At 52.3% G+C, this 15368-nt stretch overlaps 1 protein-coding gene across 4 annotated transcripts in view; it reads left to right on the top strand.

Annotated features, from left to right (window-relative positions):
- Positions 1 to 3047: 3047 nt before the first annotated feature.
- Positions 3048 to 15368, top strand: part of ESYT2 (extended synaptotagmin 2) — a 77449-nt gene continuing 65128 nt past the window's right edge. For 2 of the 4 annotated variants that reach the window (XM_059172410.1, XM_059172409.1), the window contains exon 1: positions 3051 to 3446. In XM_059172410.1, coding sequence (XP_059028393.1) covers positions 3135 to 3446 — 312 coding nt within the window. In that variant the 5' untranslated portion in view covers positions 3051 to 3134. Of the gene's footprint in view, positions 3447 to 15368 lie in introns of all 4 variants that reach the window. The other 2 variants (XR_009353061.1, XM_059172411.1) reach the window with 2 other exon arrangements.

Here is a 15368-nt window from a genome sequence, read left to right as displayed (position 1 = left end):
TAAGCATTTTCTTACCTCCTGGCACAACAAAATATTCCAGGCTCATCTTGTACTTTCACTGCTCCTGAAGTCAACTGTTTCTCCAGAGATCTCTGGTTCCATTTATTGGAAAAATGGTATCTAGACACCAAAATCTGGAAGTTACTTGTGCTTATTGGATGGGGGTACCATTGCTTCTGGAAACTCTCAGCAGACAGAAATACAAAATACGTAAAAATGACACAGACACACTAATACAGACGTAACTATTTTGGGTCTCTGTACATGTCAAAACGCATGAGTTCATACCTCCTCCAAGTCCAGTCCAACACAAGGGTTCTTTCTGGATTCTCCCTTTCCATGTTTGTAATATATTCCCCAACAGCAAGAAACCTGGCTTTCATTATCCTCAGTGTGCGTTTATTTGCTAATAGAACCAGGCTGGCAAGTCAGCCTTCCACCTCAGGCCGGCCTGCCACTGCCTCCTCTAGGGTGGGGAGGGATGGTCTCTGTGCCACTTTGAAAGAGCAGGATTAAAGGGTTACCAGTCAAGTCCGAGATTTCTGTAATGATCTGAGCAAGCAAGGAAGGAACAAGCCTTTTCTGAGTCTCTTGGTTGCATAGCACAGAAACCTCTCAGGTGGCTCAGGTAAAAACGTGGTTGGGTCACCAAAGGAGTATCTCAGAAAAGACAGGAGCCTTGGTGAGTTTGGGCAAAAAGAGTCTTGGTTATTCGTAGGAAAGGAAGAGAGGCAGACTGTGCTCCCATGGTAGAGGTGATAGGAAGAAGCTCGAACAAGAGGGAGAAGAGCTGGACAAGATAAAGGCCTAGACTTGGTGAGACGGGTCGTGAAACAAAGCAGAAGGGATTCACCTTAAACAGCAGGCGGCTCTTCTCTCTGAGACTTGGAATGCTACGGGCACGGTCCGGAACTTCAGAGCTATTTACTAGATCACTCACAATGATCTTCTTCCCTCTGAAAGCAGCGGCTTTCGTTAAGTGCCGGCACGCGAGCAAGGAGGTAACATGAAGGGCGTCCAGGAGACCGAGGAGTCTGAAAACACCGGAAAAGCCCAACTGAGCTGGGCCTGTTACTAGACTGTTCCGGATGAGATGTGCTCTGTCTTGCTGGTGTGATCAAGCACAGGGAAGTGGCCCGGAGTGTGAGGGCAGCGGAGGCCGGGAGGTTGACTGGTGTCGGGCAGGGACACTGCTCTTCGGTGTGTTTTCCGCGGTAGGCCGCTCAGGCTCTACACCTGCCCATGTACAGGGCGTCTTAGGCGGCTGGTGGTCATTCATAGACCCTTACAGGATCTGACTCTGGGGCTCCCCAGAGGAAAGTCCGCAGGACCGAAAGGCTCGTGCCCACTCCTGCGTTCACAAGTCAGTCCTTGTCTGGCACCTGTAGCGTGGTCTTGACGAGGACTTGGCATTAGCCCAGTGAGCTGTTGCTGAGGGAAAGGTCGGGACGGCCCTGCTACGTACTCACAACTAAATGTACCACGGGAAAGAGCCCGAAAAGGAAAACCTCTGCCCTCGCTTGGGGCTGAGGGTCCTTGCCCAAAACTGTGTTCTGGCCCCTCGAGCAACGCTTCTGAGACGCGTGGAGAAACCCCGTGCCATGCACACATACACGCAAACCCAACTGGGACAGACCCGAAGAGGAGCAGGGCGCCCTCGGCCATCCATTCGGCCCGGACGCGGCGACAAACAGGGACGGCCACTGCTCACGGGACAGAGCCGGCGGACCTACTGAGACGTGGGCGATGCGGTCAGCACCTGCTCCCGCCTCCCGCGCCCGGAGAACTCCTGGAGCGCCGCGTGCTCCACCTGTTCCGCGGCCGTCGCCGGCGGGGCTTCCCTCCGCGCGGCCAAGCAGCCTGCGCAGCGTCACGGTTTCGTCCTGACGACGCCGGTGCGCCATCCTAGTTAGCGGGTCGTCACTCCGGGACGCCCGCCGTGGGGGAGGAGCTCGTGGCAACAGGAGGTACCCCAGGAGGTCCCAACTGCGGGCGCGGGGAGCTCGGGGGACACGAGGCACACCGTGAGATGTCACTCGGGGGGCAAACTCGGGGGACACGAGGTGACAGCGCCGGTCAACGGCCGCCACCGCGCGCGCCCCCAGCCCCGCCCTTCGGAAGGACGGTGCTCAGGTCGCCGGGAACGAAGACCGGAGGAGGGGGGAGGGAGACCCGCTCGGCCGCCCGCCCGCGGCACGCAGCGTGGGCTCCACAGCGCTTCACCGGGGCCGGCCCTGACGGAGCGTCCGGACCGTGAGGTGACCACCGGCGGGGACCAGACACCGGAGCTCCTCACGCTCCCCGCGCGCTCCGCGGACCGACCGGTCTCCCCCGAAGGCCGAGAGACCCGCAGACACCGAGCGTCCTCCCGCCGCACCCGCCGCACCATCGCACCCACGCGGGGGTGCGCGGATCCGGCCGGAACGTCCCGGAGGCCGGCCAGCGGACACCCGCGCCGGAACGCGCACCGCCGGCCCCCCGCCGGCCGCAGCAGCCGGAGACCCCGCACAGGACCCCGCAGCCGGAGCCCGCCCCGCGCGCTGACGTCACACGCGGACGACCTCACGCGTCGCCCCCGCCCGCCCCCGCCCCCCCCCCGCCCCCGACGGCGGCCACCCGCCCTGCGGAAGCGTGGGGACGTCCGCTACGTGCGCTCGTCTCCGGCCGCGTCCGGCCGCCGCGGAGGCCCCGCCCCGCCTGCCCCACGTGACCACGCGCCCGACGGCCGGAACGGCCCCACCCACTCCTGTTTCCGCGGGCGCCCGCCCGCCCCCGCAGTGAGGGAGCCGCGCGGCCTCGCCCACCCGTCGTGAATACGTGGCGGGGGTCCAGGGCCGCGCTGGGCCGCCTCCGGGGCGCCCCACCCCGCGCGCTGACGTTCTGTCGACCCCGCGCTTACTCCGCCTCGCGTGGCGCGCGCACGGCGGCGTCCCCAGCCGTCCCCGCCCACCCCTCGCGGGCCCCGCGGCTCCGGGCCGCGCCCGGCCGCCGCCCCGCCCACCCTGCGTGCTGACGTCGCACGCCGCTCGCGGGCGGAAGCGCGGGCGGGAGGTGGCGCCGGCGCGGTCCCCGCGGAGGGGCGCTGGTGCGCGGGCAGAGGCTCGGCGTCCGGCTGCGGACGCGAACGCTGCGCCATGAGCGGCGCGGGGAGCCGCGGCGCCGAGGCCGGCGCTGCCCAGGCCGAGCCCGCGGGCGCGGCGCTGAGCGTGGACGTGGCGGGGCTGCTGGCGCAGCTGGCGCGCAGCTTCGCGCTGCTGCTGCCGGTGTACGCGCTCGGCTACCTGGGCCTGAGCTTCAGCTGGGTGCTGCTGGCGCTCGGGCTGCTCGTGTGGTGCCGGCGCAGCCGCGGCCTCAAGGCCACCCGCCTGTGCCGCGCCCTGGCGCTGCTGGAGGACGAGGAGCGCGCCGTGCGCCTGGGCGTGCGCGCCTGCGACCTGCCGGCCTGGGTGAGTGCGGCTCCGCGGGCCCGGGATCCGCCCCGCCGCCCCGGGACGCCGGGCCGCACGCGGGAGGGCGCGGGGCGGCGGCAGCGGCGCTGACTCGCGCCTCTGGAACGCGGGGCGGCGGCGGCTGGGCTCGCGGCACCGCCCGGAGCCGCCGCGCTGGCTGCGGGTCCCGGAGACCGGCGGCGCCCGCCCGTTCGCGGGGACGGCGGGGGCGGGGGCGGGGGCCGCTGTCCGGGCGGCTGTGGCGCCGCTCCGCGGGGTCGGGACGCGGGTTGTCCTCGGCCGGCCGGGGCTCCGGGCAGGCCTGGGCTGCAGGGCGCGTTCCGGGGGCCGGGCTGCGGGTGCGCTGACGGCGGGGTCCGCACCGCGAGCCGTCTGCGGGGTCGCGTCGCGTCGCACTGAGGCGGGGAGCGCCGTCGGGGCCGCCTCCTCGTGCGCTCCGACGCGGAGTCCCCGTCCCGCGTGCGGCAGGCGCTCTGCGACGACGGGCGTTCCCGCGGGCTCGCTGCGGGCTCGTGCGGACACGGCCGCAGGGAGGACCCGAGAGCGGTCGCGGCTTCCCGTGCCGAGACGCGTGCGGGGGGCACAGGGGCGGCGGGCAGAGGGCGGGGCGCGGGGCGCGGGTGGGCCGTCATCCCCGTGGCCGCGGTGCGGGACTTGGAGAACGCGCTGCTGCGGCGGTTGCGACCTCGGGGTGGGCCGTGCGGAGCAGGAGGTGCGTGTGCGCCTGCCGTCGCCGACGCGGGCGGGCTCAGCGCGGTGGGAGCGGCGGCCCGACGGGCTCGCGGCCTGCGGGAACCGGGCCTGCCCAGGACGCGGCCGCGTGAAGCCCCCGGCCCCGCTCGGGACGGAGGGGGACGCGCGCTCAGGCCGGCGGGTGGGGAAGGCCGTTCCCGGCGCGCCCGGTGCGTTCTGCGGACCCGGCCTGCGGCTTCTCGTACCCCGCACTGCCGTCGTCGCGGCTCGCCGTCCGGTGCACCGGGAAGACGCGGGCGGGTGGACGGGCGGCCTGGAGGGAGGCCGCGGGTGGAGGGACGTGCTGGACGAGGGTCCCGGAGAAGAGCGGGGCGGCGGCCGTCGCCGTCGGTGCCGGCGGGAAGCTCCGAACCGGGCGCGGCGACGTCGGCGCCGGCCCTGCCCGTGTGACCGCCAGGACACGTGGATTCCGCGCTGCGCGTCGGGGACCCCGCAGACTCGCGCTCGGGCCGCTGGTGTCGAGTCGGCCCCGCGCTCGGGGGGTCGGTGGTCGGGCCGGGGCCGCCGGCTGCCGCGGGGCTGTCCGCGCTCGGGCCGGGGAGCGCCGTCCCGCGCCGTCGCCGGAGGCGGGAACCGCAGGCGCGCGGGCAGAGAACCCGGCGCGCGAGACCCCAGACGGCGCCGGGGTCGCGAGCGGAGGAAGAGCGAGTGTCTGGCCGGCCTCCCGGGGCTCGTCCCCGGCGTGTCCCCAGCGGATCGGACCGCCGGCTCGCGTGTCCGCCGCGCCAGCGCGTGGGCCCTGGAGGGACCCCTCGGGCCGCGAAGGGGCTGCGGGCGCTGCCTGTGGTTGTGCGCAGAGCGGCGGACGCTGCAGGGCCCTGGCTTCGGCCGTCGGCACCAGGGCAGGTCGCTGGAGCCGGGGCAGTGAGGGCTGCGTCTCTTAGCCTGAATGGTGACCCCGGGTCGGGGTGTATGCGTCCGTCAGCTGACCCCGGGTTCTGAGCACGGCTGTCGTAGCTTAGTGTCCGTTGGGCTTGGCGTTCAGACCGGACACTGGAGACGAAGGCGTGAGCTGGAGCCGCAGTGCAGGGTTAGAATTAGGTCAGGTTAGGGTTACAGTGAACGTACAGTGCAGGGGCGCCTGGGGGCTCCGCGGGTCAAGCCTCTGCCTTCGGCTCCGCTCGTGATCTCAGGGTCCTGGGATCAAGCCCCACACCGGGCTCTCTGCTCGGCGGGGAGCCTGCTTCCCCCTCTCTCTCCCTCTCTCTCTGCCTGCCTCTCTGCCTGCTTGTGATCTCTGTCTGTCCAATAAATACATAAAAAATCTATACTGTAGCTTTCGATCCTGGAAGAACCGATTCTGAAAAACCGACTAGTAATGCTGCTTTTGTTGGACCTGGTGAATCTTTTCTGTAGGTTTTCATAATCTCTGCTGCTAACAGTTCACAACGTTTAACTTAGAATAATATCCCAGATACTGTGAATATGCTGAAAACCATTGACTTGTACATTTTAAATGAGCAAACTGCTATGTGCATTATATCTCAATGGTGCTATTTAAAGGTATATATATTGAATTTCTTTTAAAAAGAAATGAAAAGGTTACTTACAATACTTAGAAAACTGCATGACCTTGCTTCTGGAATTCCAGCTAAAACTCTTACAATTCTGGTTTTTTAAATTGTATTAAGCTTTTTATTTTAATTCCAGTATAGTTAATATATAGTGTTGTATTAGTATCAAGTGTACAAGATAGTGTGAAACTTCTACAACTTTTAAAAATTATTGTTTCAACTTAAATTCTAAGGCATTTACATTTCAGAGAATATTTAATGAAAAGTGTGGGCTTATGAATGAAAACTGACAAGGTAAATATTTTTACCTTGATCTTAATGTTACTATAAACATGGACACCATCATGGCTAAACAAATTCTAATAAATGAGGTAGAAATTATGCCTCAAAGATACAAATAGCTTACATGTGTTTTTCTGTGAGTTATTAGAAACTCTTTCTTTTGATTCAAAGTAGTAACACATAATTATGTATGTTAAGAAATTTAGGGTATAGATTGGTTTTATATTAGACTCATTGATCGTAGCATGATTTTTGAATGTATTGTGGTCTTTATGGTTTTTTAATCTTACTTAAATTCAGTTAACATATAGTATCATTAGTTTCAGATTGTTAATGGTCTTTGGATTTCATTAGGATTTGCTAAGTCATCAGTTTTGGTTTCCATGACACAATGCTGTCTCCGATGAATTTTCTTTCTCCATTTAGAGATCTGAGGATCTACTATATGCAGAAGTAGAAGCGGTCACCATGCCCTCATGGGTGTGCTGTCTTTCAGGTAGACACAAGGCAAGATGTGATGGCCCCAGTGCCATGGTGGTCAGAACAGAGGATGGGAGGTGGTTAGTGGCGAGGGGAAGCAGATAGACACGTTTATGGACATTGCAGAATAGAAGGACATGGCATTATACTCTATGGGGACAGTAGGATAAACATGCGGGAGCGGGAAATCAGGCAGAGTCCTTGGTGGGAACATCAAAGCACACCTGGACTGCTGTCCCAGCAGGAGGAAGCTGTGTGGAACGGGGTGAACTGAGGCTCAGGAGTGAGGAGTAGATGTGCTCCATGCAGCGTGGGCCCGGGTTCTCAGGCAGCTCTCCCAGTTCACAGGGACCTGAGCTGAGCATAAATATAAATACTACTCTTAAGACTCACAGTATTGGGGCACCTGGGTGGCTCGGCGGGTTAAGCCTCTGCTTTCGACTCGGGTCATGATCTCAAGGTTCTGGGATTGAGTCCGGCATGGGGTTCTCTGCTCATCCGGGAGCCTGCCTCCTGCTCTCTCTGTCTGCCTCTGCCTACTTGTGATCTCTGTCAAATAAATAAATAAAATATTTTTTAAAAAGACTCTTTTGGCAAGGGAGGAAGGGGAGATAGTGATGTATGTGAAATTAAGCTTCTGAAATCAGAAAGTGGAAGCGCCCGTGCAATGGAGCAGAGTTCTCTTCTTGCTTGGGCTGTCAGAAAACAAGCCAAGATTCTTGGGGATTGTTACTCTTTGTACTGTGGAGGTAGCTGAAGTACCCACCCACCTTCCCTCAAATAGACCAATCTCCCTCACCCTTAATAACCTTATTGTGGTGAAGTACTGAGTCACCTAGTGTTCTTCTGGAGTTGGGTGGGGCACAGTTCTTACATAAACAATATCAGTGGTTTCTTTTGTACAGTCATTTTTCCATTAAACATCTTTTATTTGAGTTTTCTTGTGATCTTTCTCTTTATCACTGGCTTTTCTTCATTTATTTTTCTTACCTGTTATGAAAGTCCTATTTTTTAAGGAAATCATTTAATTTTTCCTAGAGTAGATCCCATTTTTAAGGAGGTAGCTCAACTTACATGTAGGGATTAGAAATGCGCTTTTATGGATTCATTTATTTACTCCCACATTTATTATCATTGCTATGTCTCAGGTCTCCTGCTAGGTACTAGAGACGACTGTGGATAAGATAAGGCCTTAAACCTCAAGAATTTACCAGCTGCTAAGAGCACAGAGATCTATGTGTAAATCTTAGTTTAATCATAGTATGCATTTGCAGTCATTTTGTTTTGTTTTTGTTTTTGTTTTTAATAAAATAAGATTCACTTTTTTAATCCAGGGGAAAAAATGCATTAAAAACATCATTCATAGAGATGCCTGGGTGGCTTAGTCGGTTAAGCCGCTGCCTTTAGTTCAGGTCCTGATCCCAGGGTTCTGGGATTGAGTCCCACATCAGGCTCCTTGCTCAGAGGGAAGCCTGCTTCTCTCTGCCTCTGCCTGCCACTCTGCCTGCTTGTGTTCTCTCTCTCTCTCTCTCTGACAAACAAGTAAATAAAGTCTCGGGGTGGGGGGACATCATTCATCATTACAAACCACCCATGATAGTAGTTGGTGGAAAATTACAACCGTGAATGGGATTGTCATTGTGAATTTTTCTGTTTGTGATGAACCATACTAAAAATCATTTGTTCAGGAAAATGTGGTTTAAAATTTAGTTTTCTTGATGCTTAACTATGTATGGAGAAAGGAAAGGCAGATCTTTCTTAGGTCTTTCTGTTGGTGAAGTGGTATATGTTCATTTTCTTAAAAAAATATGCCATTTAGAACATTTCGTACATTTGTACCTTGTCGGTTCATCCAGATCCCCTCTTACATGAATAACCTTGAGAAGGAAAGCATTCCCCCCATGAGGAGTCACAACTTTTAAGTACTAAGGTAACATCTTAAGTCTTTAAATCGATCTGTTTGGAAACAAAAATTGTATTGATGAGGATTAAAACTTTATTCTAGGGTTTGTTGATCTAGCTATGCATAGAAGTCCAGTTTTATGCTCTTCTGTCCTTGCCTGCTTTGTGAAAGGCAGTTTCAGGGTTACTCATGGTGAACATCTCGGGGACGCCCAGTTCAGCACCTGTCAGATGACAGCAGGGTGTGCAGATGGAAGTACCAGCGCTGAAGAACCTCGTCTTGAGTGCGCTCCCGTGTCAGGAGTCGGGCTCTCCTGAGGAGCACGTGCAGGAGTTGGTGACAGCCACACCAGTAACCTGACAGTTCACACTGTGCTTTCCTTCTTACCATTTACAGAATTGTCATTGAAGTTGAGTTTGAAGTTCTTTTGTTTACGCACTTAGTGAAGTTCCTCTTAACCTATTTTTAAGGGACACGCAGTTGAGTTTTTCTTTATTTCCCAAAAACAGATAATCGTTCTAGTGTGAAAAGAATGCAGCCTTGCTGTGAGTCATTTCAAGCTTTGGAGAAGAGTAATGAGGAAAAAGTCACCTGCATTCTGCTAACTAGTTATGACCATGATTTTTTGATGATTTTCTGAATCTTTAATGCATATGGCTATACGTGTGTGTGTGTGTGTGTGTGTTGTATCCTCCATTAAGCATTATATTGTGAACATACATCATTATTCAGAAATACGACTTTGGTTATTGTAATATTATCTTTTATGGGGCTGCTGTGTTTTATTTAAATGATGTCTGATAGATTTCAAAAATAAGATTGTTAGATATTATGTGGTAAGAAAGATAAAACTAGAGTTTGAGATTTATTTAATATTCTGCTCTTTTCAAGTTATAAAGGTGATTTGTTTGAGCTATCTATCTGATCTGTTCCAGGATACATGAACTATTTTTGAACCTCCGAGAGTAGCATGATAATTTTATAGGCAAAAGTCTCACTTTGGAGGGCAGTGTTTCTTTTTGTGTGGTGTTAATGTTCAAATGCCCCGTCACCCAGATCCCTCTTTCTTAAGTAACCTTGAGAAGGAAAGCATTCCCCCCACGAGGAGTCACAGTTTTTAAGTAGCTTTCCTTCCTCTGCTGCGTTGGGATATTCAAGTTTGTTATCAGGAGGAATGTTCCAGTCTGAAGTTGTGGCTTCGTGTAGACAGTGTCGTAATGCTTCCTTAGAGATGGCTGAGAAGACTGGCTGGATGGTCACTGACTTTGTGTTCCTGCCATGTGACCAGTTCTGTCCTCGGGCAGCCCTCAGTCACTGCATGGTGTGTGGCCCGAGCGGATGAATGGCCTGCCCTCCTGCTCCCAGTCTCCCATGTGATGGCATCGCTGCTTTGGTGCACACTCAAGAAGCCGGCTCCAGACCTGGTAACTGTGCGTTCCCGCTCGAGTCCAGTCCCTTCCTAACTCTGTGCACTTGGGCACATCAGTCATACCCTTTAGACCCTCCGTTTCCTCATCATCAGGTAAGCATTAAAATGAGCCATGAAGTGAACATGGTGTGGTCATGAGGCCGGAATGAGGACAGGCCAGGGACGTGCCGGGCCTGGGAGGGAGCGGCTAGTGCTGCCCTCGAGTTCGCGATCAAGGTGGCTCATGCTCCCTTTCAGTTTCCTTGGTGTTGCTGCCCGAGTCATTTCTGTTCCCCCCTTACCTCTCCTCCCCACTTCGACCAAAAGACGGCAGATGAGACCTGGGGTTTCTCTCTGTTTCTGTTTCACTGTGGTTTATTTCGTTGCTAAGAGTTTATCTGCCTTAATGCTTTGTTATTGTTCACACTTAAAAGTACTACTAATAATTTCTCTCTCTTTTCTCTGTATATCCCTAAACTGATAGCCAAGGAACCTGCGTTATAAACCTTCATCCTCGCCGCTGCTACTCCCTTAAACGCTACCCTGGGGACGTGGTTAATTTTCCCTGTCCTGCTTGAAGCAGCTGGCCCCATGCAGTAGATAACCATAGTTACATTCCAACAATATCATGTTGTAAAATTTTTTCATTCATTTTCATTTGAAAATGCGCTCCTATTTCGGGGTCCATTGTAATAGTTTAACCTGTATTATCTGTGGAGGCATTTCCTTCTGTTGGCATCGAGGGCTGATACATTTTAGGTTCCCCCAGAATAAAGGTAGAACTATAGATGAATCCAGTGATGTGGGAAGAGAACCTTGTCCAGCTTGCTTCATGCGGCAAATACCACACTGGAGTACCTGTTCAAATTGGTACAGTTATTGATCTGAGCAATACTTTTTTTTTTTTTTTTTTTTGACAGGCAGAGATCACAAGGAGGCAGAGAGGCAGGCACGAGAGAGAGGAGGAAGCAGGCTCCCTGCTGAGCAGAGAGCCCGATGTGGGACTCGATCCCAGGACCCTGAGATCATGACCTGAGCCAAAGGCAGCGGCTTAACCCACTGAGCCACCCAGGCGCCCCTGAGCAATACTTTTATTTTCTGTTTTCTTACTGAACTCGGCTTGCATATTTGTTCAAGCATTTAGTCAAATCTGCTTTGTCCTGTACTTGTGTGTAGGACTAGGAGTTTGAAACAAGAACTTTTTTTTTAACATTCTTAGTTTATTAATCCTCGCCTGAAAAACCTGCACAGTCCCCACAGATGGAGCCACTGGAGTGTCTTTGCTCCTTCTGTCGTCCGGTCTCCAGCTCACTTCCTGCCGGCACCGGCGTTGGCTTCTGCAGCCCCGATGTCTTCATTGTGCTCTTGCGTTCTTTCCGCTGTTTTCTCGAGGTCGTTTCTTCTCATACAGACCGTGTCTTCAAGTCTATGTTTGGGTCATTTTTCTTTGCATAATCCAAGGAATCCTAAATCATGCCAAAGCCAGTTGTCCTGCCACCACCAAAATGGGTTCTGAACCCAAATACAAATATGACATCTGGTACAGTCTTGTACATTTTGGCTACTTTTCCCCAAATTTCTGTCTTCGGTACTGTTGCCTTTCTGGCGTGAAGGACATCAGTAACCATTTGTTTGTGCTGAAGTAGTCCGTTGGTCGTGAATTTCCTGGTCTGGAGAGTTACCATGTCGTTGATGATGGCGGCCGAGCTTCCAGCAGCCGGAGACGAAAAGAGACCCACTGTCCGCCGGCCAGTCATATCAGTGGAGTAAGGACTTTTAATATCCATTTTATCGGCTAGCAGAATGCACCTAAATAGTTTACTCGGTAGACCTCGTGAATTTTTGGAACAGTGAACTATGTACACCCCCTTGTTTTATTTGGACTTCCTACACCCAGTTTGTAAATTGTTATGTAATGCCCGTGTTGCCATTACTGTACATATTTGAGGTGCACTGTCTCTTGGGTTCACTAATTTATTTCATTCATGCTATAAATACTTAAATGCCTAGCAAGTGAATACACAAGATCTCTTAATACTTTCTAAGTTAATGTCTGAGTATTGGGTTACTGAAAGCAAAAGTCCAAATGTAATTCAAACCATAAATGAAATATAATTTCTACTTACTTTTTCACATGCATAAAGATCTTGAAATCTACCCAGTATCTAATACAAAGTGTTGCTTTTATGTAATAGCGAGCTAACTTGTGGTTCACATTGGTGGAAATAGAGGCTTGAACGTTGCTGTGCTCATGAAGTAGTTTAAAAGGAATGAGCAGGAAGGAAAGGTTACAGCTGATCTTTGCTTGCTGCCTGCCTGGGATCAGTGTAACAAAATACTGCAGACGTGGTGGTTTAAAACAACAGATTTACTTTTCATAAGTCTGAAGGCCAGAAGTCTAAAATCAGTTCCTGTGGGCTGAAACCAAGGGGGCCATCAGGTCTGTGCTCCCTCCGGAGGCTCTTCCCAGCTTCTCGAGTTCCATTCTGGAGTTCCTGGTGCCTCTCCGTCTTCAAAGCCTGTAGCTGTTTCCATCATCATGTTCCTTTCTCTTTTGTATTTCTCATATGTGTAGCCCCCTCCCATAGAGATGCTGTGATTGCATTATGGCCACGTGGTGTATCCGGGATCATCTCCCTAACTCAAGATTCCTAATTTGTCATATCTGAAAGCCCTTTTTTTGCAATGTAAGGTAACATTCACCAGATCTAGGGATTAGGACATAAACATCTTTTGGGGAGCCATTACTGTGCTGCCCTGTGTCTTGGAATACTTGGGAGCCAGGATGGCTGAACAGCGGTAGTTACGGTTCAGCCATATTTCATCAGTTCTGAAAGACACTCCCACCCCCCACCCCGCCCCTTTGTATCTGTGGACTCGATTCATCTCCCAGCCATGTGTCATGGTCGAGTTAGCAGGCTCTTCTGGTGGCACAGAAAGTCATGGTCTGTTTTAAATTGATCTCATCTTGTGGCTGCTCCCCTTTCCCTCTTTGACCCTAATGGGTGGTGTTGAAGAGATGAAATACACAGAAACCAATGGGAGAGAGAGGAGCTAAGCCTTTGGAAGATGGGCGGCTTACAGTCGGCAGCGTTTTTGCATTGTAGGTGAGGAGATGAGCACATGAAGCAGGGCCGTGCCCTGTGTAAGTGTAGGAGTTTGGGCTTGATCTGTTAGGTCAAGCATTAAGGGAGCATCGAAACATTTAAAATTAGAGTGGTATGTCTCACGTTTAAAAAGTCATAGTGGTGATGTATGCAAGTGTTGAGTTACTGTATTGTACTCCTGAAATTATAACACTGCATGTTAACTAATTAGAATTAAAACCTTTTAAAAAATAGGAAAAAACAAAAATTGAAAGGGCGTGTATAACAAGATAAATTTTGGAGTGCTATCGAGACAGACCAAGGGGACAAAGACTGTGGCCAGTCCGAGCAGAAGGAGGGAGTGCCTCGGTCTCCTGGAACCACCCTGGGAAGGACGGCAGAAGAAGAGGAGATGGAAAGGTAGACGATGACTCCGGGTTACTGGCCTGGGCTCCTGGGTGCAGAAGTGATGGTGCCGTAGACCGAGTGGGTACACAGGAGCCGCCGTAGGGATGGGGTTGCAGAAGCCTAGGGAGGTTCCGAGAAGTATTATCCAAATAGCAGCCAGTAACACACATCGGTGTGTGTTCAGTTCGGAGGCGATGGGTGGTTGAACTCACGCTTGGAATGGGAAGGGAGGAAGCGTGTGTCGATGGTGTCACAAGAGCCGGTGGCCTACGCAGACCCTTCGTGTTTCTGGAGGACATTGGGTTGGGAAAGGAAGGAAGATGGAGAGTGCGTCTCGTGCTTCTGTGTGCCGCTCACTCTCTACATCAAACTCGTGTAGACCCCACAGACATGTGACCCTCTGTTCACAGATGAACCATGCTAACTCGTGAAATGTTCTGTCATTTGCCTTTTGTCCCAGAATCAGAAGTGCCGGGCAGAATTTGAACTGGGAAGTTGTCTAGCTGTTGTGCCATTGTTTCTCTGCTCACCACCTTCTCCTGACGGTCGTGAAGAAGGAACTGGGCATTAGACATTGTTCTGTCTAGTCATTTTGATAATTGCCACTTTTCAGAGGAGGCAGGTAAAGCCCTAGGGCTTCAGCAGTTACCCACAGTCACACAAATACCGGAGGCGATGCTGGGTTGAGGTCCCGTGTCCCTGCCTGCCATGTTCTTGGCACTGCTTCTCAGTGCCTGGAGAACTGGGTCGGCCACGGCACCTGCAGGCGTGGAGGGGGTACACACTGACACAAACTCGTGGCCCATCCCCTCAGCCAGATAGCTCTTCAGTTCATACAGCGCTAGGAGTCTTAGTATGTTAGGGGTAACAACTGGACAGTGGCATAGATTTCAAATGTTTGTGATCTCTGTGAGTATTTGGGACAAGTAATAGAAATGTTCTTTCTTGGTTGTTTACTACTTATATTTCCAAGGTTTTGTATGGGATCATTTGCCTACTGCCTGAAGAATTCACTTTAATATTTCTTTCAGTGCAAGTCAGCCAGCAGTGAATTTTCTGTTTGTGTTTGTTTACAGAAAAAATGAGCAAATAATGCAGAATTCTTATATTCCAACCTAATATGACTTCTTATATTAACATACTGGATTGGTACGTCGCATGTGTCACAGTTATTGAAACAGTGTTGATTCATTTAGCTAAAAAGTCCCCAGTTTACATTAGGAGTCTCTCTCTCTCTTTTTTTTTTTTTTTTTAAGATTTGCTATTTATATATTTATTTTCATTTTGAGAGAGAGTGTGTGTGTGAGTGGGAAGGAGGAGAGAGAGGGACAGACAGACTCCTGCTGGGTGCAGGGTCAGATGCCAGGCTCAGTCCAGGATTCAGATCCCAACCCCAGCCGAAACCAAGAGTCGCTCACTCAACCTGCTCAGCCGCCCAGGCGCCCCAAGAGTCTCTCCTCATTTTGTGGGGTAGTATCACTGCCCTAAAAATCCTCTTCATCTCTCCCTCTCCCAAACCCCGGGGTTGTTACTGAGCTTTTTGTTGGCCATAGTTTTGCCTTCTTCAGAATGTCAAATACTTAGAATTATGTAGTATGTGACCTTTCATGTTGGCTTCTTTAACTGTAGCAGTATGTATGTACGGTTCCTCATTTTTCCTGGCTTGATAGTTCATATCTTTCTTTGATTTTTATTGCAGTAAAATTCAAATAACAAAGTAACTTTTTAGAAGTCATTTAGTTCCTTCACAGTGTTGTGCCGCTATAACCTCCAACTGGTTCCTAAACATTTTCATCACCCCAGAAGAAACCCTGCCCCTTGAGCAGTCCCTCCCCACTTCACTGTTCCCGGCTGGCACTAATGTGCTTTCTGTCTGTGATTTTCCTGAATATTTCCTGTAAATGGGATCATATAACATGTGAGCTTTTGTGTCTGGCTTGTTTCACTTTGCATGATATTTTCAAGATTTTACCCTGGGATAGACGCCGTTTCTTTTTATGGTGAATAATATTCTATTACATGGATATACCACAGTCTGTTTATCCGTTCATTTATCTTTCCGTCCATTGATGAACATTTTGGTTG

Source organism: Mustela lutreola, chromosome 4 (assembly GCF_030435805.1).
Source record: "Mustela lutreola isolate mMusLut2 chromosome 4, mMusLut2.pri, whole genome shotgun sequence".
NCBI lineage: Eukaryota > Metazoa > Chordata > Mammalia > Carnivora > Mustelidae > Mustela > Mustela lutreola.
This window is presented reverse-complemented; position numbering and strand designations above follow the sequence as displayed.